General features: G+C 53.7%; 1 protein-coding gene across 2 annotated transcripts in view; it reads left to right on the plus strand.

The window, feature by feature from the left end:
- Positions 1 to 24,421, plus strand: part of CARS1 (cysteinyl-tRNA synthetase 1) — a 52,108-nt gene that overhangs the window by 7,423 nt on the left and 20,264 nt on the right. The window contains exons 3-10 of one of the 2 annotated variants that reach the window (XM_061407344.1): positions 2,135 to 2,229; positions 3,098 to 3,186; positions 3,493 to 3,589; positions 4,043 to 4,141; positions 4,978 to 5,127; positions 19,296 to 19,436; positions 19,678 to 19,766; positions 20,369 to 20,490. In XM_061407344.1, coding sequence (XP_061263328.1) covers positions 2,135 to 2,229; positions 3,098 to 3,186; positions 3,493 to 3,589; positions 4,043 to 4,141; positions 4,978 to 5,127; positions 19,296 to 19,436; positions 19,678 to 19,766; positions 20,369 to 20,490 — 882 coding nt within the window. The remainder of the gene's footprint in view (positions 1 to 2,134; positions 2,230 to 3,097; positions 3,187 to 3,492; positions 3,590 to 4,042; positions 4,142 to 4,977; positions 5,128 to 19,295; positions 19,437 to 19,677; positions 19,767 to 20,368; positions 20,491 to 24,421) is intronic. The other variant, XM_061407345.1, reaches the window with a different exon arrangement.

Below are 24,421 nucleotides of genomic sequence, written 5' to 3' on the forward strand. Positions count from 1 at the left end.
CAAGATGCCTGGTGGACTGGGGCTCAGAACCCTCAGGGTCGGTGTCCTCTGCTGAGTCCCTGGGTGCCAGTGGCCGAGCGTCTGCCTCGCTGGTGCGTCTCAGACGTCCCCCAGCCTGTCCTGGGCGGGTGCCCCCCACCCTGGGGCGCTCTCTGTCGCCCCCCCACTGCCCCATCCCCCTCCCAAGAGGAGTTTCAGGGCCTGCTCTTGCCCACAGAGGGTGGCTCATGGCCCTGCGGGTCCCCAGGGTGTGACCCTCTGAGCCGCCCCTCTTGCGAGGCTGTGGTGCGTGTGGCGCCCGGGGTACGCAATCGCGGGCTGGCACGTCCCCTTTGTCCCCCCACTCCCAAAACCCTCCCTGCCCGGAGCCTCACTCTCCGGGCCTCAGTGAGCCGGGCATGCTGGTGGTGTGCTGGTGGGTCAGAGCTGCGTTTCTGCACGTTCCCGGACGGGGGTGCCAGGCGCAGGCGTGTGTGCTGTTCCCAAGCAGCCAGAGGAAGGCTGGGCACAGCTAGGGGGCTGCGCCCGGCAGAGACCATTGGTGCCGGGCGTGGGGCAGTGGGTCCCCCAGGGCCTCTGGCGACCCTCCCATCTCATTAAGCCAGGGCCCTGGGGACGCCTCCCGACTCTCTTTGGCCAGGGGATTTTGAGTGCCCATTTCTGTGACTGCTCACCAGCTCTTGGGCAGTAGCTGCTCTCCGGGGGACGCGGAAGTCCGAGTCTGACCCTGTGTCCTGGAGGGTGTCCCCCTGCATGTGCCCGCTGCTGGGTCCTGTCGCTGCCACCCCCTTGCACGAGCCTTCAGTCCTGCGAGCCCCGCCTTTGCCCCGGCTCCGGGCATGCGTGTGAGCAGCTCCGGCCAGCTCCCCGTCACCCCCGTGGCAGCGGCATCTCTTGTGTGGGGACCTGCAGCGTCTCGGTGGGGGGAGCAGCAGGCGGCGTCCCAGCGGGCTCTGAGGCATGTCTCCGGTGAGGCCTGGGCAGCTGCTGACCACAGGAGCCCTTCCGTGCGTCCGCAACTTGGGCCTGGAGTCGGGAGCTGCTGGGTGGTTCTGTCTGTCCCCCCGCACCCGCTGGTGTGCACACACGCACACACACACACAGCCGTCTCCCACCCCTTCACCGGTCAGTTGCATCCTCTGGGTGGCCTGTAGCCGGGCCCAGGGCTGAGTTCTCTGCGACCCTCGGGGAGCAGCGGGAGGTCCTCTGGCGGCAGGACGGTCGCCTTGCAGACGCGGCAGCGGGGTGGGGGTGGCGTTGAGACCAGGAGCCTGTGCCCGCAGGGGTGCAGGGGCCGCGCAGGCCGTTGAGCTCGGCCATGTTAGGCGTGCAGCAGTGCCTTGGGGTGGCAGAAGGGTCACTGGTGCCCCGAGTGGTGGTGGAGGGTGTAAAGACTTGGTGTCTCTCCCGGAGCCTTGGGACACAGCTACCCCCCAACCCCACCCACCTCCCAGGCCCTCGTTGCAGACCGTCAGGCCTGCCCTTCATGCAGTGGGAGGCTCGGGCTCACAGCCACAGGGCAGGGGAATGGCCAGGAGGAGATCGGGGTCAGGGAGGAGGGCGGGGCTTCCCTGGTGACTGTAACCTGAGGAGGCTGGGCTCCGTGAGCCCCCTCCCCGCCCCCGTGACATGGCCCGCGGGCTGTTCCCAAAGGCTCTGGGACCAGGTGGAGGTGCACCCAGGGTGCACATCAGAGCCATGCCTGGGAGCCTACATGTTTCGGGGGTGGGGAGCTGGCCGCCTGCTGATGGAGATGAGCCTGGGCTGCAGGCCATGCTACTGACCATCCACAGCCATGGGCCAGTGGCTCTTTCTAGCCTGATCTGGCTCCTGGGCCTGGAGATGGTCCCCATCCCCCGAAGCCTCCAGAGAGGTGTCCTCCTGGGGGCAGGCGGGCATCAGTCCAGCCGCGTGGCCTGCCTGTGCACCTCCGGCCTCACGGGTGCCCCGTGCTTGGAGCCAGCGGGGGGAGGTGGGTGTGGCGGGCCGAGGGGAAGGGGTTGTGGGACAAGCTACCGCTCAGACATGAGCAAGCAGAGCAGGGGTTTGGGTTGGTGGCACTGGATCGGGCCACACCATCAGAGCTCCGTGGTATCCCTTCATCCCGCACTGACCCAGCTGTGCTCTCCCCCAGCAGGCAGAGGGCGGCGTGCACAGCCCACATGGTCTCCTCCAGCTGGGTCTGAGCCATGCCAGCTGCGCCTGTACAACAGCCTGACACGGAGGAAGGTAGGGGGCTGCGGGGGGCAGGGGTGGCTCTGGAGGACCCCTCGGCTGGTGGGCGAGCGTCCTCCGCAGGGCTGTGTTCGGGAGCGTGCGTGCACACCCGTGTGGCACACCTTGAGGGGCTGCCCGTCAGCTTCCTGGCTCTGGGTGTGCTCAGGGCCAGGAGTCTGCGTGCCCTCTGGGGGACATGTGGTGGCATCTGCTGTCATGGTGCCAGCCAAGCGGAGCCATTGCTTTCGGGAGCCCGGCAGGTGTGAGTGCGAAGGCAGGTTGGCTCTGGACTGGCCAGGGCTTGCTCAGCGGAATCAGGGGCTCCAGGGGTTTTGCGCAGGGCTGATGGGTTTCTGTGGGCCAGCACCCTGAGCAGATGGGCGGCAGGGTCCCCCTTGTGGACTGGTTGGAAACAGCAGGCCCTGAACTGACCTGAGACCTTGGGCAGTTGGCAGGAGGCCTCACGCCCTAGGCCGGCTCCTCCAGGAGTGTGGGCCCCGGGCAGCTGGGAAAGGAAAGCTGCCTCCTCCCGTTGTTCTGGGAGTGAGTGCTGGACAGTCAGCGCGCTCGGCTCTGGCCTGGCTCACAGCAGGTGCCTGATGAACGGAGACTGCTCTCGTTAAAGCAGCAGAATCCAGACGCTCGTCTCCCTGACCCCCGGCCTGTGTCCGTGAGTGGAGTCCCAGGGAGGAGGGGGCCTGCTCCCCGGGCCCCTGGGTCGTGGAGCTCACTGTTAGGGGTCCGGTGCGGCGCCCCAGCCCTAGCCCGGACTGCGGCTTTCTGCGAGCTAAGCGATCCTGTGAAGGTGCGCGAGCCACTCATGGCCGCTGGCACTGGTCCTGCGCCCCTCGTGACGGTCATTCCCTCGTTTCCAACCAAGGACGTGTTTGTGCCGCAAGACGGAAGGAGGGTGACATGGTACTGCTGCGGGCCCACCGTCTACGACGCCTCGCACATGGGGCACGCCAGGTAGGAGCACCCTTGGGCTGAGCGGAGACGCGGTGCCCAGCTCTAAAGGTGGAAGCTTCTCATTCCGCTAGTACTCTAGAAAAGCTAGAGTCCAGGCAACCAAGCAGAAGTAGTTCCCGCAGCCCCAAGGCTGCCCTCTGGACTCTGACCAGACGCTCTCCTTCCTGCGCCTGAGAGTCCTCCCCACCCGCTTCCCTGGGGAGGGCCGGGCCCTTCTCCCGCCACGCTGCTGTGCGGGTGGAAAGGCGGGCTCCTCTACCCCCGCGCTGCTGTGCGGGTGGAAAGGCCTGCCTCCCGTCGCCGCAGGTCCTACATCTCCTTCGATATCCTGAGAAGAGTGCTGAGGGATTACTTCAAATTTGACGTCTTCTACTGCATGAACATCACGGACATTGACGATAAGGTAAAGGGAGTTCTTAGGATTAAATTTTAAATACAGTGGATGGCATGAGGGAAGAAATGACCTTGGGTGAGTTAATAAACCCATGTTGGCTTGAGCCAGCTCAGCTCAGTACACGCTGTTTGAACCCCCGGCCCCCCCCGCCCCGCCACGGTACTTGTATTGCGATTTATGAGGATGACGCTTTGTGTTAACCTGCTTTGATGCTGTTGAAAACCCCGCTAAATGTGAGCAACCCCCAGGGCAGGGGTCGGGGAGGGTGGGCTCAGGCTGACACCACCCCACCACCCCCACCCCCCACCCCGCGCTCAGAAGGGCGAGGGGGAGCCGCGTTCTCAGATATCGCCTGTAGCAGCTGTGCCCCCCGCACCCCGCACCGCCCCCCCCCCCCGCGTTGCCCTCTGCGCGGGCACCGAGCACCACCCGGCTGACCCCGCTTTCCTCCTCTGCTCCCAGATCATCAAGAGGGCCCGGCAGAACTACCTGTTCGAGCGGTACCGGGAGACGCAGCCCCAGGCAGCACAGCTGCTGGAGGACGTGCGAGCCGCCCTGCAGGTGGGTCGCTGCCGTTCAGGGTCCCCATGTCCCTCCCGTCCACCCCATCCCCAGCACGGGGACCGTCGTCAGCGGGCTCCGTCACACGCAGGGTCACGAGGTCACCGTCACGGAGCTCCTCCGGGCCGTGGGGAAAACCACCAGCAGAGGCAGAGGGGCGGGCGGGGGCGGGCGGCGGTGCCCACTCCTGCCACTTACGGGAGACGCTCAGCGCCGGTCACCCTGGTCAGCGCTGACCCGGGAACCTTCCACATGGAGTCACGACTGAATCAAAGGCGTGTGACCAAGAGGCGAAGCTGCCGGGCTTCTTAAGTGGGTGGTCCTGGAAGTTTTCACAGTTATCTGAATAAATTAGTTCTCTCCAGTCTAACATTTTGTTTTGAAAAAACAGTATTACAGATTATGGTTATTATATTTTGAGGTCAGATAAGGCAAGTTCTTTCTTAATCACCACCTTTAGTAATTACAGTAACGATTGCCCTTGTGCTTATGATGTATTATCTCCGCCAGAAAAAATAGGAATAAAATCAGAGCTTAGCAGTCATCCTCTAGGCTGAGCGGTGGGGCCTCTGTGATGGAGGCGTCGTGGGGGACACCTGTGTGTCCCGGCCGTGGCCTTAGGGCAGCTGCCTCAGTCCAGGGTCACATCAGAGGGACGGGCCCTGCGCCCTTAGCACCACCTGCCTGCTGGGGACACGCGGGATGACGCCCTCGGGACCCAGACCCCCGGAGGCCGCGGGCGGGGGGCAGGACCGGCCTTTTCCGCGTGGAGCTGGCAGGGAGCCCGGGGCTCTGCTGAGCGGGGCTAACGGTGTGGCCTCTCCTCACACACACAGCCGTTCTCCGCGAAGCTCCAGGAGACTGTGGACCCGGACAAGAAGCAGATGTTGGAACGCCTGCAGCACGCGGTGGCGCAGGCCGCGGAGCCGCTGGAGGGCGCGCTGCGGGCCGGGCAGGCCGGGCAGGAGCTGGACGGCCGCGTGCAGGTGAGGCTGAGGTGCGTCCGGTCAAGGCGGCGCCCTCGGCAGGCGCGGGGGGCTGGCTTCTCAGGGTTATTCCGGCCTCCTCGGGGTCTCTGGCCAGTGCTTGTAGCAGCACCGCCTGGAGAAGCCGAGTGGAGACGCCGCGGGCCCCCTTGGGTGTGAGCGTGGTCTGCTGCCCCTGAGGGCAGCGGCGTCCTTGGGCCTGAGTCGCACACCCCGTCCCCCTCTGCACACCCTGTCCACCTTGCCTTCGCACATCCCTTCCTCCGCGGTCCCTTCCTCCTCCGGCCTGAGCCGCACACCCCGTCCCCCTCCGCACACCGGGTCCCTCTCCGCACATCCCTTCCTCCGCAGTCCCCGCCTCCTCCGGCCTGAGCGCCCCCCGGGTCCCCCGGCCCTTCTCCTCGACTCCGGCGCCCCCTGCTGGCCGCTCACGGAAGGTGCAGCCGACCAGGCCGGGGAAGGTGCAGCCGTGTCGGGGTGCAGGCCTGCAGGGCCCCCGCTCCTGGGTGTGCATGTCCCGAGCGAGGTGAGGGGTCGGGGGCACAGGGTCATGGGGACGAGGCTTTCCCGCGCCTGCATCTGAGACCACACACAGGATCAGGGATGCCTCAGGCTGGCCAGAAGCTGGGTACATTTCTGTTTCCAACAGCGATGCTGGGAATTTTCTTCGGCGATTCCAGTAACGTCCTTATTAAAACTGTACAGTACGCGTAACATGCAGTTTCCCAGCTTAACCGTTTTTAAGCACATTCACGTCGTTGTGTGAACACCACCACTGCCCATCTCCAGAAATGTTTTTCACTTTCCGGAGCTGACATGCTCGCTGTCTCTGGGAAATGCTCACTGCTCGCCCACCCCCAGCCCCTGGCCCCACCTGGCTGCTTCCCAGCCCCGTGGATCCAGCTGCTCTTGGGACCTCACAGATGTGGGATCATTCGGGATTCTTCCTCTAGTGGCTGGATTATTTCACATAGCAAAGTGTCCTCAAGGTTCATCCAGGTCGTATGTCGGAAGGTCCTTCTGAGACTGAGTGACACTTCAGCTCGTGGGCTGGACCGCGTTTTGTGTATCCCTTCGTCTTTGATGAACGCTGTTTTCCCCTTTGTTGTGAATCTTGCTGCTGCGAACACGGTGTGCAGATCCCTGCTCTCTGTTCTTTTGTGTGTGTCCCCAGAAGCAGCTCGTACAGAAGCTCAGCTCAGCGTTCTGAGGGACCGCTGTGTTAGTTTGCAGTAGGAAGTGTTACTTCCTGGGTTTGCAGGACATGTGGTCCATGCCAAGAGGTCCTTGAAGTTTGGTTCCCTGATAGCTCAGTTCGTAAAGAATCCACGTGCAATGCAGGAGACCTGGGTTCTGTCCTTGGGTTGGGAAGATCCCCTGGAGAAGGGAAAGGCTACCCACTTCAGTATTCTGGCCCGGAGAATCCCACAGACTGTAGAGTCCACGTACAGTCCACTGTATAGTCGTGTGACAGTCCACGGCTGAGCGACTTTGACTTTCACACGTCCATGGCCATTCTTGGTCCATGCCAAATGGTTGTAGGTGCAGCCGCCCTTCAGAGCCTTTTGGTGTGGACCGATGCCTGCATGTGACTGCACCCTCCTCGCGTGTTCCCGTGTCCCGCTGGTGGGCCTGTACAGCAGCGCGCTGTGCGGCCAGGCTCGTCCCTGCGTGTCAGATGCAGACTGGCAGGTGGTGAGTCCCGCGGGGTGAAATTCCGTTTCTCTTGCCTCTTGTGGGACTGAGTACCCTTTCGTGGGTTCACTTCCTGGTCGTCATTCTGCACAGGCATCTTCCACGCCGTTTTCCCCTGGGCGGTTTGTCTTCTTACTGGTTTGTAAGCATGCTTATGTTTCCTGGACGCTAGTTGTTTGTCATTTAAATGTGTTGCAAACATCTTCTCCTAATTTGTGGCTTCTCTTTTAATAACACAGAGTCTTAGTTTTAATGCAATTAACTCTATCGAGCTGCTTCTTTTATCCTTAGCATTTTTGTCTTAAGAAATTTTTCTTACCCTGAAACACGACTACATTCTCCAGTATTTTCTTCTAATGAATTTAAAGTTGTACAGTTCACATTTAAGTCTTTGATCCCCCAGAATTTGTTTGGGTTTTGAGGGTTTTTTCTGTGTGTGTGTGTGTGTGTGTGCATGCGTGTGTGCATGCGTGTGCGTGTGTATGTGTGCGTGTGCACGTGAGTGCAGGCGTGTGCGTGTGTGTGCGTGTGTGTAGCTGTGCCAGGTCTTAGTTGCGGCACGTGAACTTTTTTTTAGCTGTTTATTTTACATCGGGGTGTAGCTGATTAACAATGTTGTGATGGTTTCAGGTGGACTGCAGAGGGCCTCAGCCATACGTATACATGTACCCACTCTCCCCCAACCCCCTTTCCTTCCAGGCTGCCTCACAGCAATGAGCAGAGTTCCCTGTGTCTGTCTTAAATACAGCAGTGTGTCTGCCTCAATCCCAAACTCCCTAGCTATCCCTTCCCTGCATTCCTTCCCCGGTGGTGACCATAAGTTCATTCTCTGTTAGTCTGTTTCTGTTTTGTAAATAAGTTCATTTGTATCATTTCTGTCTCGGTATAAGTGAGATTTCTGCTTCTCTGACTTCCTTCCCTCACTGTGACAATCCCCGGCTTCATCTGGCGGCATGTAAGATCCAGTTCCCTGACCAGGGATTGAACCTGGGCCTCCTGCACTGGGAGTGTGGAGGCTTAGCCACTGGACCATCAGGGGAGCACCCAGAATTAGTTTCGGAAGTCATCTGAGTAGGGATCCAGTCGTCCCCAAACATGGCAAGCCCCGCTGTCCTCGGGGACTGCATACCCGTCTGCTGCGTGTCGGGTCTCAGCTCTGCCCCTCTGGTCGGTTAGCCGCCCTGCATGAGTGTCGTGGTGTCTTGTCACTGATGCTGGGAGGGCAGGAGGCCTCACCCTGGTTTTGTTCTCCAGATGTGTTGTGAATGCTCCTTGGCTTGCCGATTCCCACACAAGACACCTTGGACTTTAAATGTTATGTATTGAAGGATCGTTTCAGAGATCCGCCTCTGGCTGTGTCGAGCCTTTCTTTCTGTTTCAGTAAGACTTTTAAAAAGAGTTTTTTCTTAGAGCAGTTTCAGGTTCCCGGTGAAAGGGACAGAAAGGCGCAGAGGTTTCCCGTGGCCCTCCCCGCCCCAGCCCGCCCCCACGCACACGGAGCCTCGCCCCCGTCAGCATGCCCCCAGAGCTGTTGTTTGTTACGGCTGGCCAAGCTCCACTGACACGTTGTCACCGCCCAGGGTCCCCCGTTTACCCTGGGCTCTCTCTTGGTGGTGTGCCTCGCGCAGGTCTGGACACGTGTGTGATGACACGTCTCTGCCCTCGTGTCCTCACACAGACTAGGCTCCCTGCCTGAAAGTCCTCTCTACTCCATCTGTTCGTCCCTCCTCACCCGCGAACCCTGGCGCCCACTGAGCCTTCTGCTGGCTCCAGAGTGTGGCCTCTTCTGAGTATCAGAGACGCGGACTGTTGCAGCGCGTGCCCTACTCAGATCGGCTGCTTTCACTTAGTGATACGAACGGGAGGCTCCTCCAGGTCTCGCGGGGGCTTGAGAGCTAGTTTCTCTTTAACACTCAAGGTTAGTCCACGACTGGATGGACTGCAGTGTACCATCCACCTACTGAAGGGCACCGTGCTTGCTTCCAAATGTTGGCAGTTACGCGTAATGCTTCTACGAACACCCACGTTATGTGTGGACATAAATTTTCAGCTCCTTTGGGTGAATACCAAGGCGCTTAACTGCTGGACCACGTGGTGAGAGTGTGTGTAGTGTGTTAAGAAGCCCGCAAGCTTCCGGAGCGGCTGCACCCCCTCCAGGGACGGTGCGAGTTCCAGTCACTCCAGCTCCTCGCCGGCACCGTGTCGTCGGTGGTCAGCGTCTGGCTGTTGCAGCAGCTGTGCAGCGGGCCCTTGGTTTCGTTTGTGTTTACCTGAAAACACGTGAGGTGGGGCACCTGTAGGGGTGTTTGCCGTCTTGTATCATGTTCGGCAGAGTGTCTGTTAGCATCTTTGAACCATTCTGCAATCAGGCAGTTTTCTCTTCATTGAGTTTTGAGAGTTCTTTGTTTGTTTTGGATAACAGTCCTTTATCAGACGTGTCTTTTGCAAATAGTTTCTCCTGGTCCGTGGCTTGTCTTTTCATTGTCTTGACAGTGTCTTTCCCAGAGCAGAAAATTTTAAAATCGTCAAAGAACCCAGCCTATCAATTCTTACTTTTCAAGAATCGTGCATTGGTGGTGTTGGGAAGAAGTCATTGCTGAACCCAAGGTCATCTAGGTTTTCTCGTGGATTATCTTCTAGAAGTATCATAGTTTCCCGTTTTATGTTCAGGTCTGCGTTCCAGTTGGAGTCAGCTCTCCTGAGGTGTGTGGCGGCTGGCTCTGGTTCGTGGTTTCTATGAGGTGTGTGGCGGCTGGCTCTGGTTCATGGCTTCTGTGTGGTGTGTGGCGGCTGGTTGGCTGTGGTTCGTGGTGTCTGTGAGGTGTGTGGCGGCCGGCTGTGGTTCGTGGTTTCTGTGCGTGCGGCCCAGCTGTTGAGCACACTTTGTCAGAGACCGTTTCCGCTCCCTTTTCCTGCTTTTGCTCCTTTGTCAACGAGCACTTGACTGTGTGTAGGACTCTGTTTCTGGACTGTGTTCTCTTCCATCACTTTACTTGTTAGCCCCACACTGTCTTTTTGGTTTTTTTGCTGCGTCGGGGCTGCAGGGTCATTCCCTGTGGTGCGTGGACTCTGCAGTTGTGGCACACGGGCTTACTTGCTCTGCAGCATGTGGGATCTAAGTTCCCTGACCAGGGATTGAACCTGAGTGCCCTGAATGGCAGGCGAATTCTTACCCACTGGACCGCCAGGGAGGCCCAGCGCTGCCCGTCTTGATTGCCTGAGCTCGACGGCGAGTCTTGGGGTTGGGGAGGGTCAGTCCTCCAGCCTTGTGCTTCTGCCTCAGTCTTGTGTTGGCTCTCCCGGGTCTTTCGCCTCCTGTCCTTGTAAACTTTAGATTCAGTTTGTCAATACCCGTGAAATGACTTGATAGGAATTTGATGAGATTGAACTGAATCTACAAATCAAGTTGGGAAAATCTGATACCTTGACGGTGTTGAATCTTTGTACCCACAGACGTGAACTCTCTCTCCATTTCTCTCTTCAGAGGTTTGTAGTTTTCCTCATGTAGATCTTGTACGTACTTTGTAAAACTCACATGTAGGTATTTCATTTTGCAGGAGCTAACGTAAATGGTATTGAGATTTTAATTTCAAATCCCAAATGTAGTCTTGGCATATAGTTCTGTCCTTTTCCCCAGTCGATGTGCAGGTTGTCCCCGACCCTGGACAATACGACTTTCCAGATTTTTTGGTTTTAAAATGGTGCAAAAGTGATAAATATCTGGTAGAAACTGAGCTTTGAACTTTGATCTTTCTCTGGACTAGCGGTAGGCAGTCTGCTGCGATCCCAGGTTGCTGGGCGTCAGCAGTGAGCCTCAGCTCCCAGCCAGCTACTCGATCACCAGGGTAAACAACTCATGTACCAGATTTCCCTGGCGGCTCGGTGAGGAATCTGCCTGCCGGTGCCGGGGACGTGAATCCCTGACCTGGGAAGGTACCACATGCTGTGGGGCAACTAAGCCCACGAATCACAACTACTGAGCCTGTGCTCTGGAGCCTGGGACCCACAGTGAGAGAAGCCACCGTAATGAAAAAGCCACGCACTGCAACTGGAGAGGAGTCTCCACTTGCTGCAACTGGAGGAAAGCCCGTGCAGCAGTGAAGACCCAGCATAGTTCAGCTCAGTTCAGTTGCTCAGTCGTGTCCGACTCTTTTCAACCCCGTGCACTGCAGCACGCCAGGCCTCCCTGTCCATCACCAACTCCCAGAGCTTGCTCAAACGCATGTCCATTGAGTCGGTGATGTCATCCAACCATCTCATCCTCTGTTGTTCCCTTCTCTTCCTGCCTTCAATCTTCTCCAGCATCAGGGTCTTTTCAAATGAGTCAGCTTTTTGCATCAGGTGGCTGAAGTATTGGAGTTTCAGCTTCAGCATCAGTCCTTCCAATGAATATTCAGGACTGATCTCCTTTAGGATGGACTGGTTGGATCTCCTTGCAGTCTAAGGGACTCTCGAGTCTTCTCCAACACCACAGTTCAAAAGCATCAACTCTTTGGCGCTCAGCTTTCTTGACAGTCCAACTCTCACATCCCTACATGACCACAGGAAAAACCATAGCTTTGACTAGATGGACCTTTGTTGTCAAAGTAATGTGTCTGCTTTTTAATATGCTGTCTAAGTTGGTCATAAATTTCCTTCCAAGGAGTAAGTGTCTTTTAATTTCATGGCTGTAATCATCATCTGCAGAGATTTTGGAGCCCAAGAAAATAAAGTCTGACACTGTTTCCACTGTTTCCCCATCTATTTCCCATGAAGTGATGGGACCAGATGCCATGATCTTCGTTTTCTGAATGTTGAGCTTTAAGCCAACTTTTTCACTCTCCTCTTTCACTTTCAAGAGGCTCTATAGTTCTTCGCTTTCTGCCCTAAGAGTGGTGTCATCTGCATATCTGAGGTTATTCATATTTCTCCCAGCAATCTTGATTCCAGGTTATGCTTGCTCCAGCCCAGCGTTTCTCATGATGTACTCTGCATATAAGTTAAATAAGCAGGGTGACAGTATACAGCCTTGACGTACTCCTTTTCCTATTTGGAACCAATCTGTTGTTCCATGTCCAGTTCTAACTGTTGCCTCCTGACCTGCATACAGATTTCTCAGGAGGCAGGTCAGGTGGTCTGGTATTCCCATCTCTTTCAGAATTTTCCACAATTTGTGGTGATCCACATAGTCATGGCTCAGCTGGTAAAGAATCCGCCTGCAATGTGTGAGACCTGGGTTTGATCCCTGGGTCGGGAAGATCCCCTGGAGATGGGAAAGGATACCTACTCCTGTATTCTGGCCTGGAGAATTCCATGGACTCCACAGTCCATGGGGTCGCAAAGAGTCAGACACAACTAAGCGACATTCACTTTCAGGACTTCCCTGGTGTCTCAGATGGTAAAGCGTCTGCCTACAATGCTGGAGACCTGGGTTCAATCCCTGGGTCAGGAAGATCTCCTGGAGAAGGAAATGGCAACCCACTCCAGTATTCTTGCCTGGAAAATCCCATGGATGGAGGAACCTGGTAGGCTCCAGTCCGTGGGGTCGCAAACAGTCAGACATGACTGAGCAACTTCACTTTCTTTTCTTTCTTTCTACACAGTCAAAGGCTTTGGCATAGTCAATAAAGCAGAAATACATGTTTTTCTGGAAATCTCTTGCTTTTTTGCTGATCCAACGGATATTGGCAATTTGATCTCTGTTTCCTCTGCCTTTTCTAAAACCAGCTCGAACATCTGAAAGTTCACGCTTCACATATCATTGAAGCCTGGCTTGGAGAATTTTGAGCATTAATTTACTAGTGTGTGAGATGAGTGCAATTGTGCGGTAGTTTGAGCATTCTTTGGCATTGCCTTTCTTTGGGACTGGAATGAAAACTGACCTTTTCCAGTCCTGTGGCCACTGCTGAGTTTTCCAAATTTTGCTGACATATTGAGTGCAGCTCTTTCATAGCATCGTCTTTTAGGATTTGAAATAACTCAACTGGAATTCCATCACCTCCACTAGCTTTGTTCATAGTGATGCTTCCTAAGGCCTACTTGACTTCACATTCCAGGATGTCTGGCTCTAGGTGGGTGATCACGCCATCGTGATTATCTGGGTCGTGCAGCTCTTTTTTGTACAGTTCTTCTGTGTATTTTTATCACCTCTTTTTAATATCTTCTGCCTCTGTTAGGTCCATACGATTTCTGTCCTTTATTGTGTCTGTCTTTGCATGAAAAGTTCCCTTGGTATCTCTAGTTGTCTTGAAGAGATCTCTAGTCTTTCCCATTCTATTGTTTTCCTTGATTTCTTTGCACTGATCACTGAGGAAGGCTTTCTTATCTCTGCTTTCTATTCTTCGGAGCTCTTCATTCAAATGGGTATATCTTTCCTTTTCTCCTTTGCTTTACACATCTCTTATTTTCTCAGCTATTTGTAAGGCCTCCTCAGACAGCCATTTTGCTTTTTTGCATTTCTTTTCCATGGGGATGGTCTTGATCCCTGTCTCCTGTACAATGTCATGAACCTCCGTCCGTAGTTCATCAGGCACTCTGTCTATCAGATCTAGTCTCTTAAGTCTATTTCTCACTTCCACTGTATAATGGTAAGGGATTTGATTTAGGTCATACCTGAATGGTCTAGTGGTTTTCACTACTTTCTTCAATTTAAGTCTGAATTTGGCAATCAGGAGGTCACCCTCATCTTCCACCATAGTTTGGCCCCAGGTTAATAGCAGGGCATGGCTTGGTTTCATTGAGTTAGACAAGGCTGTGGTCCGTGTGAGCAGATTGGCTAGTTTTCTGTGATTATGGTTTCAGTGTGTCTGCCCTCTGATGCCCTCTCGCAACACCTACCGTCTTACTTGGGTTTCTCTTACCTTGGACGTGGGGTATCTCTTCACGGCTGCTCCAGCAAAGCGCAGCTGCTGCTCCTTACCTTGGACGAGGGGCATCTCCTCACCACTGCCCCTCCTGACCTTGAGCGTGGAGTAGCTCCTCTCGGCCCTCCTGCGCCCATGCAGCTGCCTTTCCTTGGACGTGGGGTTGCTCCCCTCAGTGGGGTTGCTCCCCTCAGTGGGGTTGCTCCCCTCAGTGGGGTTGCTCCTCTCAGTGGGGTTGCTCCTATCGGCCGACGCCCTAACCTCGGGCGTGTGGTAGCTTCTCTCAGCCTCTCCTGTGCTGACGCAGCTTGGCGCTCTCAGTCGCCGCCCCCGACCTTGGGCAAGGGGTAGCTCCTCTTGGCCATGCTTCTGTGCAGTCCGTCTCAGCCAGTGTGCTTCTGTGGAAAATTCTGAAAGAGATGGGAATACCAGACCACCTGACCTGCCTCTCTGAGAAACCTATATGCAGGTCAGGAAGCAACAGTTAGAACTGGACACAGAACTACAGACTGGTTCCAAATAGGAAAAGGAGTACGTCAAGGCTGTATATTATCACCCTACTTATTTAACTTACACGCAGAGCACATCATGAGAAACACTGGGCTGGAAGAAGCACAAGCTGGAATCAAGATTGCCAGGAGAAATATCAATAACCTCAGATATGCAGATGACACCACGCTTATGGCAGAAAGTGAAGAGGAAGTAAAAAGCTTCTTGATGAAAGTGAAAGAGGAGAGTGAAAAAGTTGGCTTAAAGCTCAACATTCAGAAAACGAAGATCATGGCATCTGGTCCCATCACTTCATGGCAGATAGATACGGAAACAGTGTCAGACTTTACTTTTTTAGGCTACAAAATCACTGCAGATGGTGATTGCAGCCATGAAATTAAAAGACGCTTACTCCTTGGAAGGAAAGTTATGACCAACCTAGATAGCATATTCAAAAGCAGAGACATTACTTTGCCAACAAAGGTCCATCTAGTCAAGGCTATGGTTTTTCCAATGATCATGTATGGATGTGAGAGTTGGACTGTGAAGAAAGCTGAGCGCTGAAGAATTGATGCTTTTGAACTGTGGTGTTGGAGAAGACTCTTGAGAGTCCCTTGGACTGCAAGAAGATCCAACCAGTCCATCCTTAAGGAGATCGGTCCTGGGTGTTCATTGGAAGGACTGATGCGGAAGCTGAAACTCCAATACTTTGGCCACCTCATGTGTAGAGTTGACTCATTGGAAAAGACTCTGATGCTGGGAGGGATTGGGGGCAGGAGAAGAAGGGGACAACAGAGGATGAGATGGCTGGATGGCATCACTGACTCGATGGATGTGAGTCTGAGTGAACTCCGGGAATTGGTGATGGACAGGGAGGCCTGGCGTGCTGCGATTCATGGGGTCGCAAAGAGTCGGACACGACGGAGCGACTGAGCTGAACTGACTGAAATAGCAGGGAAGGAATGCAGTCCTGCCCATCAACAGAAAATCATTAAAAGATTAAAGATTTACTGAGCATGGCCCCACCCATCAGAACAGGACCCAGTTTCCCCCTCAGTCAGTCTGTCCCATCCAGAAGCTTCTTATCCTTCTCCATCAGAGGGCAACAGAATGAAAACCACAATCACAGAAAACTAATCAATCTGACCTCATGGACCACAGCCTTGTCTAACTCAATGAAACTATGAGCCATGCCATACAGGGCCACCCAAGACGGACGGGTCATAGTGGAGAGTTCCGACAAAACACGGTCCACTGGAGAAGGGAATGGCAAACCACTTCAGTATTCTTGCCTTAAGAACCCCATGAACAGTATGAAAAGGCAAAAAGATAAGACACTGAAAGATGAACTCCCCAGCTCGGTAGGTGCCCAATATGCTACTGCAGATCAGTGGAGAAATAAATCCAGAAAGAGTGAGGAGATGGAGCCAAAGCAAAATCAACACCAAGTTGTGAGTGTGACTGTTGATGGAAGCAAGGTCCGATTCTGCAAAGAGCAATATTGCATAGGAACCTGGAATGTTAGGTCCATGAATCAAGGCAAATTGGAGGTGGTCAAACAGGAGATGGCAAGAGTGGATGTCGACATTCTAGGCATCAGCGAACTAAATGGATTGGAAAGGGTGAATTTAACTCAGATGACCATTAAATCTATTACTGTGGTCCAGAATCCCTTAGAAGAAATAGAGTAGCCCTCATAGTCAACAAAATAGTCTGAAATGCAGTACTTGGATGCAAACTCAAAAACAACAGAATGATCTGTGTTCGTTTCCAAGGCAAACCATTGAATATCACGGTAATCCAAGTCTATGCCATGACCAGTAATGCTGAAGAAGATGAAGTTGAATGGTTCTTTGAAAACCTACAAGACCTTCTAGAACTAACACCCCCAAAAAGCTGTCCTTTTCATTATAGGGGACTGGAATGCAAAAGTAGGAAGTCAAGAAATACCTGGAGTAACAGGCAAATGTAGCCTTGGAATACGGAATGAAGCAGGGGAAAGACTAACAGAGTTTTGCCAAGAGAACACACTGGTCATAGCAAACACCCTCTTCCAACAACACAAGAGAAGATTCTACACATGGACATCACCAGATGGTCAACACCAAAATCAGATTGATTATATTCTTTGCAGCCAAAGATGGAGAATCTCTATACAGTCAGCAAAAACAAGACTGGAAGCTGACTGTGGCTCAGACCATGAACTCCTTATTGCCAAGTTCAGACCCAGCACAGCCTTAAATAAACAAGTAAATAAAAAGAACAGTGGTGCATTAAAAACCAAACCCTGACGCGCCTGCAGTGGCCCTGTGCCCACACACGCCTGCAGTGGCTCTGTGCCCACACACGCATTTTGGTCTTCGCTTTCAGTACAGCACTCAGTGCATGACATGAGGCATTCAGCTCTTAATTACAAAGCAGGATCGGTGTTAAGTGGGTTTCCAGCTGTGGCTAGTGCATTCCGAGCTTGTCTGAGGCACACCAGGCTAAGCTGGGACGTTTGGTAGGTGAGCAGTGTTAAATACATTCTTCAGCTTAATGGTATTTTCAACTTAAGAAGGATCTATAATCCTGTCATGAGTTGACGAAGATCTGTGTCTTTTCCCCCCCTTTTTCTTGACTGATTGCATCAGCGGGGACTTCCAGTTCGATGTTGGGAGAGTGATGAGAGGGGACACGCTTGCATTACACCTCCTCTGAATGGGAAGGCGTCACGTTTCTCGCCCTTACGTCTGATACTAACTGCGGGCTTTCTGTAGCTGTTTTCTGTCAAGTTGAGGAAGCGCCCCTCTCTTCCTAGTTGACTGAGGGTTTTTGTCGTGAATGGATGTTGGATTTTGTCTAGTGCTTTTTCTGCATTGATAGGAGACGATACTGATACTGATATGGTCATATGGTTTTTCTTTTTTGATCCGTTGGGTGATAATTTACAGTGTTTGATTTTATAAAGTTGAACGGGGCTTGCATGCGTGTGATGAGCTTGGTTGTGGGATATGATTCTCCTGATGCTTTTGTAGATTCAACTTGCTGTATTTTGTTATCGGTTTTTTCGTCTATGTTCGTGAGAGAGACTGTTTTCTTGTAGTGTCTTTGGTTCCCGTATTAGGGATACTGTCCTCTTCTAGCTTCTTAAGGTAAAATCTGATTTCAGGTATCTTTCTCTTCTGAGAAACGCATTCTGCGTTACAAATTTCTTCGGAACACTGCTTTTGCTGCGTCCCGTGAATGTTGATAAGTTGTGTTTTCATTCTCTTTGAGTTCTAAGTATTTAAAATTTTTTCTTGAGGTATCTTTTTTGGCCATTATGTTGTTTAGAAAGGTGTTGTTTAATCTCCGTGTGTTTGGGGGATAGTCCAGTTACCTTTCTGTTGTAGGCTTCCAGTTTAATTTCACTGCGATCTGATAACACACACTGTTTGATTTCTGTTCCTCTTAAGTGTCTCTGGGTGTGTTTCATGGCCCGAGGGCCCTCTGTCTTGGTAGATGCTCTAAGTGTCTCTGGGTGTGTTTCGTGGCCCAGTGTCTGCTTCCTCTTGGGAACTGCTCCACGTGACTGGAGGGGAATGTGTCTTCCTCCTGTTGGTGGGTGAAGCAGTCTCTTCACAGGTGTCAGTGACGTCCGGTTGATTGATGGTGGTGTTGAGTTCGGCCGTTCCCTCTGATTCTCTGGATCTGCGCACTAGTCTCCAGCCGTGACGCTGGATCCATCTGTTCTTCCTGTAGCTCTGTCCGTGTCTGCCCCGCTGTGTCTGATGCTCTGCTGTGAGGTGCGTACGTATCGAGGGTCACGGTGTCTCAGTGTAGAGTCGGCCCCTTTATCATCATGTGATGCTCTTCTCCGTCCTCCCTTACGGATCCACCAGGAGTGGTTGACTCCTCTCTGCGTGACACCCTTTCAGTCGTTGTGGGAACAGGGTGGCGGCTTTCACTGGGAGGCGGAGCTGGAGCCCGAGTCCCTGTTTCATCAGCCGCTGCCCCATCTCTGCTACCTGTTTCATTCTTTTCTCTTTGGGTTTATTCTGCTCCTTTTTCTCTCACCACTTAGGAGTTTAGCTCATTTTTTGGTTTAAGCATTTAAGGCCATAAATTTTTCTCTAAGTAAAGTTTTTGCTGCTTCTATCTACATTGACATTCTTTTGCTTCTCAATAGGTTTTTATTTCCCCTTTGATCTTGTGTTTTGAAACACATGAATAATCTAGGCGTTCGTTTGATTGGGACCTCCTTCCTCTGCTCTGTCTTGTTCTGTGTTGATCCTGCCGGCAGCGGTGGGCTTTCTGCCCCTTCACGTGGGGCAGGCCCAGAGCTCACTTTCAGCTGCAGCCTGACAGCGCCTGCCTCCCTGGAGCCCTGCCGCCTCTGCCTGCCCGCCCTGGGCACCAGCTGGGTCCTGGGAGGTTTCCCAGGAGCTCTGTCTGGGGGCTGCTCCGGGGCCGCCCCGCCCACCTCTGCCCTCCAGGGTCCCTGCTCCCTCCCTCCCGCCTTGTTCTGTGCCTGCGCCCCCGAAGGTGGAGCACAGACCTGGAGCACAGACTGCCTGCCCGTCTGCATACCCATCGCCGCTCTAGCTAAGGAGCCGAAGCCCTGGATCCTCCAGGGCAGAGCGCCGGGGCCGCTGGGTTGCTGGGGCTGGGGCGCAGCCCTGACGCTGTCTCATCGTGTCTCAGATGGCGGTTTCTGGGTGTGGCGTGAGGACCGCCGTGACAGGACGTGACTCGTTCCGATGCTGCGTCATTGTAGTCATGACGTGGGGCCTTCAGCTGATGGCACGTGCCCGGCAGGGCGGCCTGGGCACGGAGACCTGCTTCTGGATCGCGGCTCCGTCTGCTGCTCTGAACCTCCCCTCCAGCAGGCGTCCCGGCCGTCGGTGACCACACCGCGTGCCCTCTTGCCCTGCACCAGGAAGCCCCGACGCACTGCTGGGCCTCCCCAGGCCCACCCTGACCCTCCAGGCACACGGTCAGAGCTCCAGCTTCTGGACGGCCAGGCCATCCGTGGGAGCTCTGGGGTCTCCTCCCGGGTCGGGTGCTGGCCGTGCACGGCGAGTCTGTACGCGTGAGTGGACACGGACGCACGTAGACCGCGCCCGCCATGGGCCCTGGAACTTGCATGCGGGTGCACACATCCTGCTTCCTTTTCTTCAGGCGTTGCTGGAAGAAGCAAAGGATGTGCTTTCTGACTGGCTGGATTCCATGCACGGCAGTGAGGTGACGGACAATTCTATTTTCTCTGAACTGCCCAAATTCTGGGAGGCGGAGTTCCACAAAGACATGGAAGCCCTGAACGTAAGTGTCGCTCTGAATGTAAGTGTCGCCCTGAATGTAAGTGTCGCAGATGGTCTTGACCTTGGTCTCTTGGGCCGAGGGCCCCGTGACCGAAGGCCTCTCGGGATCCAGACCCTCTTCATTGCGTGTGCAAATTCATTTTGAAAAGACAGCGGGGCTGGGGGTGGTGCATGGGGGAGGGGCGGGGCACCGGGGCCCAGCGGTGCTCAGGCTTCTGGAGCCGGGCTTGCCTTGTCCCCAGGTCCTCCCTCCGGACGTCCTGACCCGGGTTAGTGAGTACGTGCCAGAGATCGTGGACTTTGTCCAGAAGATCGTGGACAACGGTTACGGGTGAGCTCAAGGCTCCAGGAAGGTGTGCCCAGGGGCGCGGGTCTCCGCTGGCTTGGAGAGGAGCAGGGAGGCGCAGGGAGCCGCCAGGGTGGTGGCGGCCCTGGGCTCCCGTCTCAGAGCTGCACGGCACGTGAGCAATGGAAGGGCCACCGTGCGGCTGCAGCGGTCTTGTGAGGGCACACACCCCTTGTCCCTCCCTGAGCCCCCAGCTCCTCTTCTTAAAAGGACACCAGTCTTGCTGTGTCAGGGCCCACCCTGGAGGCCTCGTTTTAACTCGAGCTCCTCTGTAAAAGCCCTTTTTCCAAATGCAGTCAGACAGCGAGGTGCTGGGGGTCAGGGCTGGCAGGCAGAGGCGAGGGCAGCATGCAGGGCAGAGTCACCCGGGCAGGGGGCAGGGCATGGGCCGGGCCGTTGGGGAGTCGGGGGCCCCCGTCCCAGCCACGCTCATCACAGCCCCGTTTGGCCCACTCGGTGGCCACGTTGGAACAGCCTGCTGGCCGGCCTGCTGCACAGGGTGCGGAGCAGACCCCTATGGCCTCTGGGTCCCCAGGCCGGCCAGTCGGGCAGCTCGTCACACCTTCCCCAACGGCTTTGTGTTCCAGGTACGCTTCAAACGGGTCTGTGTACTTCGACACAGTCAAGTTTGCCAACACTGAGGGGCACAGCTACGGAAAGCTGGTGCCCGAGGCCGTCGGGGACCAGAAAGCCCTGCACGAGGGGGAAGGTAAGTGGACCGGCTGGGGTCACAGCCCGGGGAGCCGTGGCCTCACCCCGCACGGCGTGGGGGCCTAGGCTCACGGGGACCCTGGCTTAAAACTTGAGGGATTTTAGGAGCTCTCTACACGGAACTCCTGAACTGCGTTGTTGCCTAGGGGACAGAGCAGTGAGCAGCCGCCGTGCGGCCCCGCAGAGCAGACAGGCCTCGGCGCCTGGGGTGGGGCCGACTGTTCTCTCAAGGGTCGGGTTGGGCCGGGCTGGACTCCTGCCCGGGGGTGTGGAGAGGACACAGACGGCGCCCTGCTGAGTGAGCGCCCGGCACCCTCACGGGGCAGCAGGGAGCCTGGGGAGGGAAAGCCCCAGAGCGCTTTGATGGAAGGCAGGCAGGGCACCCAGAGGGGCGGGAGACACAGGCTGTTCACTTACAGACCCCAGAAGGCGCCTGGGGCGGACGCCGAGTCGGGCAGGGCAGCCCCTGTCCCGGGACAGGAGCGAGCAGTCATTATCTGTATGGTCGCTGCAGGGAAACCAAGGTGGGGGACTTGGGCCACAGTCAGAGCCTGTTCTGATCTTGAAGGCTCAGCTCTGGGGGTCTGAGCACCTGTGTTTAATCCGTGTAGAGTTTGTTTGCGTTCCGTGTCATAGTATGCTTCAAGCATAGCTCAGTTGCAACGTGTATGAGACTGTCGTTTACACCAGGGATTGCAGTTAGTACTAAACCGTAGCCCGTCGTCCACCGTGATCACTCACACTGCCTACACGAGAGCCCTTGGGCAGAGCTTGGCAACAGGACGGCACACTGGAGAAGGCCGGGCAGCCGCTTGGACGGCCGTGTTGCTGCCACCGTGACGGTGACCCGCGTGTAAAGACAACCCCCCCCCGCCCCACTTAACCCAGACGTGTTAAACAGACACGAGACTTTTCCTGGACCACGCTGGGCTCTGTCTGTCTTTCATTCATAAGTGTTTTCTCCACTCTCACCCTCTCACACCACCAGATGCGCTTGTTGCTGCCAGCGTTTCTGGAAGGCACTGGGGCTGTAAAAATGTTTATCTTGCCTTTTTTTTTTTTAACCATGGATATAGTTTTCACATTTTATTGTCTTTACATTTAAACTTCACCATTAGCTACATGGAGCCTAAGTACATAGCGGACCCTAGTCAAAATTTTTGAAACGTGATGCTGAATGGATGTGTGGCTGTAAGGATTTATGACATATTGTAGAAGATAAAGGTTGTTAGTGGGTGTTTGCTTCTGTCTGTCTGCACTTGCAGCCAGGCAGACGTATGAGTCTCTGGGTCGTAGTTGGAGGAAGCACCGTCCAGGACTGAACAGGGGTCCCTGCTTGCTGACTGAGTCTCCACAGACTTGGGAGTCTTTGTCCCGATACGAGGGCGGCTTCGTTATGCAGGTTACAGCTTCCTCAACGTGCGACTTACAGTGTCATACGTTTGGGTCCAGTGACTTCTCCTTATGGGCTCTGTTGTAAAGAGATTCACTTCAGTCGCTCAGTCATGTCTAACTCTTTGCGACCCCATTGACCGCGGCACACCAGGCCTCCCTGTCCATCACCAACCCCCAGCATCTACCCAAACTCATGTCCTTTGAGTCGGTGATGCCATCCAACCATCTCATCCTCTGTCGTAACCTTCTCCTCCTGTCTTCAATCTTTCCCAGCATCAGGGTCTTTTCCAATGAGTCAGCTCTTTGCATCAGGTGGCCAAAGTACTGGAGTTTCAGCCTCAAAATCAGTCCTTCCAATGAACACTCAGGACTGATCTTCTTTAGGATGGACAGCTCAAGAGTCTTCTCCAACACCACAGTTCAAAAGCATCAATTCTTTGGCTCTCAGCTTTCTTCATAGTCCAACTCTCGCATCCATACATGACCACTGGAAAAACCATAGCCTTGTCTAGATGGACCTTTGTTGATAAAGTAATGTCTCTGCTTTTTAATATGCTATCTATGTTGGTCATAACTTCCCTTCCAAGGAGTAAGTGTCTTTTAATTTCATGGCTGCAATCACCATCTGCAGTGATTTTGGAGCCCCAAAAATAAAGTCTGACACTGTTTCCCCATCTATTTGCCATAAAGTGATGGGACCGGATGCCAGGATCTTAGTTTTCTGAATGTTGAGTTTTAAGCCAACTTTTTCACTCTCCTCTTTCACTTTCATCAAGAGGCTTTGTAGTTCTTCATTTTCTGCCATAAGGGTGGTGTCATCTGCATATCTGAGGTTATTGATATTTCTCTCAGCAATCTTGATTCCAGCTTGTGCTTCTTCTAGCCCAGCGTTTCTCATGATGTACTCTGCATAGAAGTTAAATAAGCAGGGTGACAGTATACAGCCTTGAAGTACTCCTTTTGCGATTTGGAACCAGTCTGTTGTTCCATGTCCTTCTCTAACTGTTGCTTCCTGACCTGCATACAGGTTTCTCAAGAGGCAGGTCAGGTGGTCTGGTATTCCCATCTCTTTCAGAATTTTCCACAGTTTATTGTGATCCACACAGTCAAAGGCTTTGGCATAGTCAATAAAGCAGAAATAGATGTATTTCTGGAACTCGTGCTTTTTCGATGATCCAGCAGATGTTGGCAATCTGATCTCTGGTTCCTCTGCCTTTTCTAAAACCAGCTTGAACATCTGAAAGTTCATGGTTCACGTATTGCTGAAGCCTGGCTTGGAGAATTTTGAGCATTACTTTACTAGCGTGTGAGATGAGTGCAATTGTGCGGTAGTTTGAGCATTCTTTGGCATTGCCTTTCTTTGGGACTGGAATGAAAACTGACCTTTTCCAGTCCTGTGGCCACTGCTGAGTTTTCCAAATTTGTTGGCGTATTGAGTGCAGCACTTTCACAGCATCATATTTCAGGATTTGAAAGAGCTCAACTGGAATTCCATCACCTCCACTAGCTTTGTTTGTAGTGATGCTTCCTAAGGCCCACTTGACTTCACATTCCAGGATGTCTGGCTCTAGGTGAGTGATCACACCATCGTTATTATCTGGGTCTTGAAGATCTTTTTTGTACAGTTCTTCTATGTATTCTTGCTACCACTTCTTAAAATCTTCTGCTTCTGTTAGGTCCATACCATTTCTGTCCTTTATTGAGCCCATCTTTGCATGAAAAGTTCCCTTGGTATCTCAGATTTTCTTGAAGAGATCTCTAGTTGTTCCCATTCTATTGTTTTCCTTGATTTCTTTGCATTGATCACTGAGGAAGGCTTTCTTATCTCTTCTTGCTATTCTTTCGAACTTTGCATTCAAATGGGTATATCTTTCCTTTTCTCCTTTGCTCTTCACTTCTCTTCTCTTCTAAGCTATTTGTAAGGCCTCCTCAGACAGCCATTTTGCTTTTTTGCATTTCTTTTTCTTGGGGATGGTCTTGATCCCTGTCTCCTGTACAATATCATGAACCTCCGTCCATAGTTCATCAGGCAGTCTATGTATCAGATCTGGTCCCTTAAATCTATTTGTCTCTTCCATTGTATGATCATAAAGGATTTGATTTAGGTCATACCTGAATGGTCTAGTGGGATTCTCTACTTTCTTCAATTTAAGTCTAAATTTGGCAATAAGGAGTTCACGATCCGAGCCACAGTCAGCTCCCAGTTTTGTTTTTGCTGACTATATAGAGCTTCTCTGCCGGGGTCCAGCCCCGGTGGATCCAGGGAATTCGAAGCGGGGACGGTGTCGGCGAGGATCAGGAAACAACTGCTTAATTAAATGTTAATTAAGGATATAAAGAGTAATAGAATAAGGATAGCTCAGTGAGGAAATTCAGTGGAGAAAAGAGGCTGAATAATTCAGCCAGAAGGTGAGAGAAAGAACGACATGGGGAGACCAAGTTTCGGTGAACAAGGCCCGCACTTTATTTTCCAAAGTAGTTTTTATACCTTAAGTTATGCATAGAGGATAATGGGGGAAGGGGTCGAGTCATGC

This window comes from Bos javanicus, chromosome 29, assembly GCF_032452875.1.
Source record: "Bos javanicus breed banteng chromosome 29, ARS-OSU_banteng_1.0, whole genome shotgun sequence".
Taxonomy (NCBI): domain Eukaryota; kingdom Metazoa; phylum Chordata; class Mammalia; order Artiodactyla; family Bovidae; genus Bos; species Bos javanicus.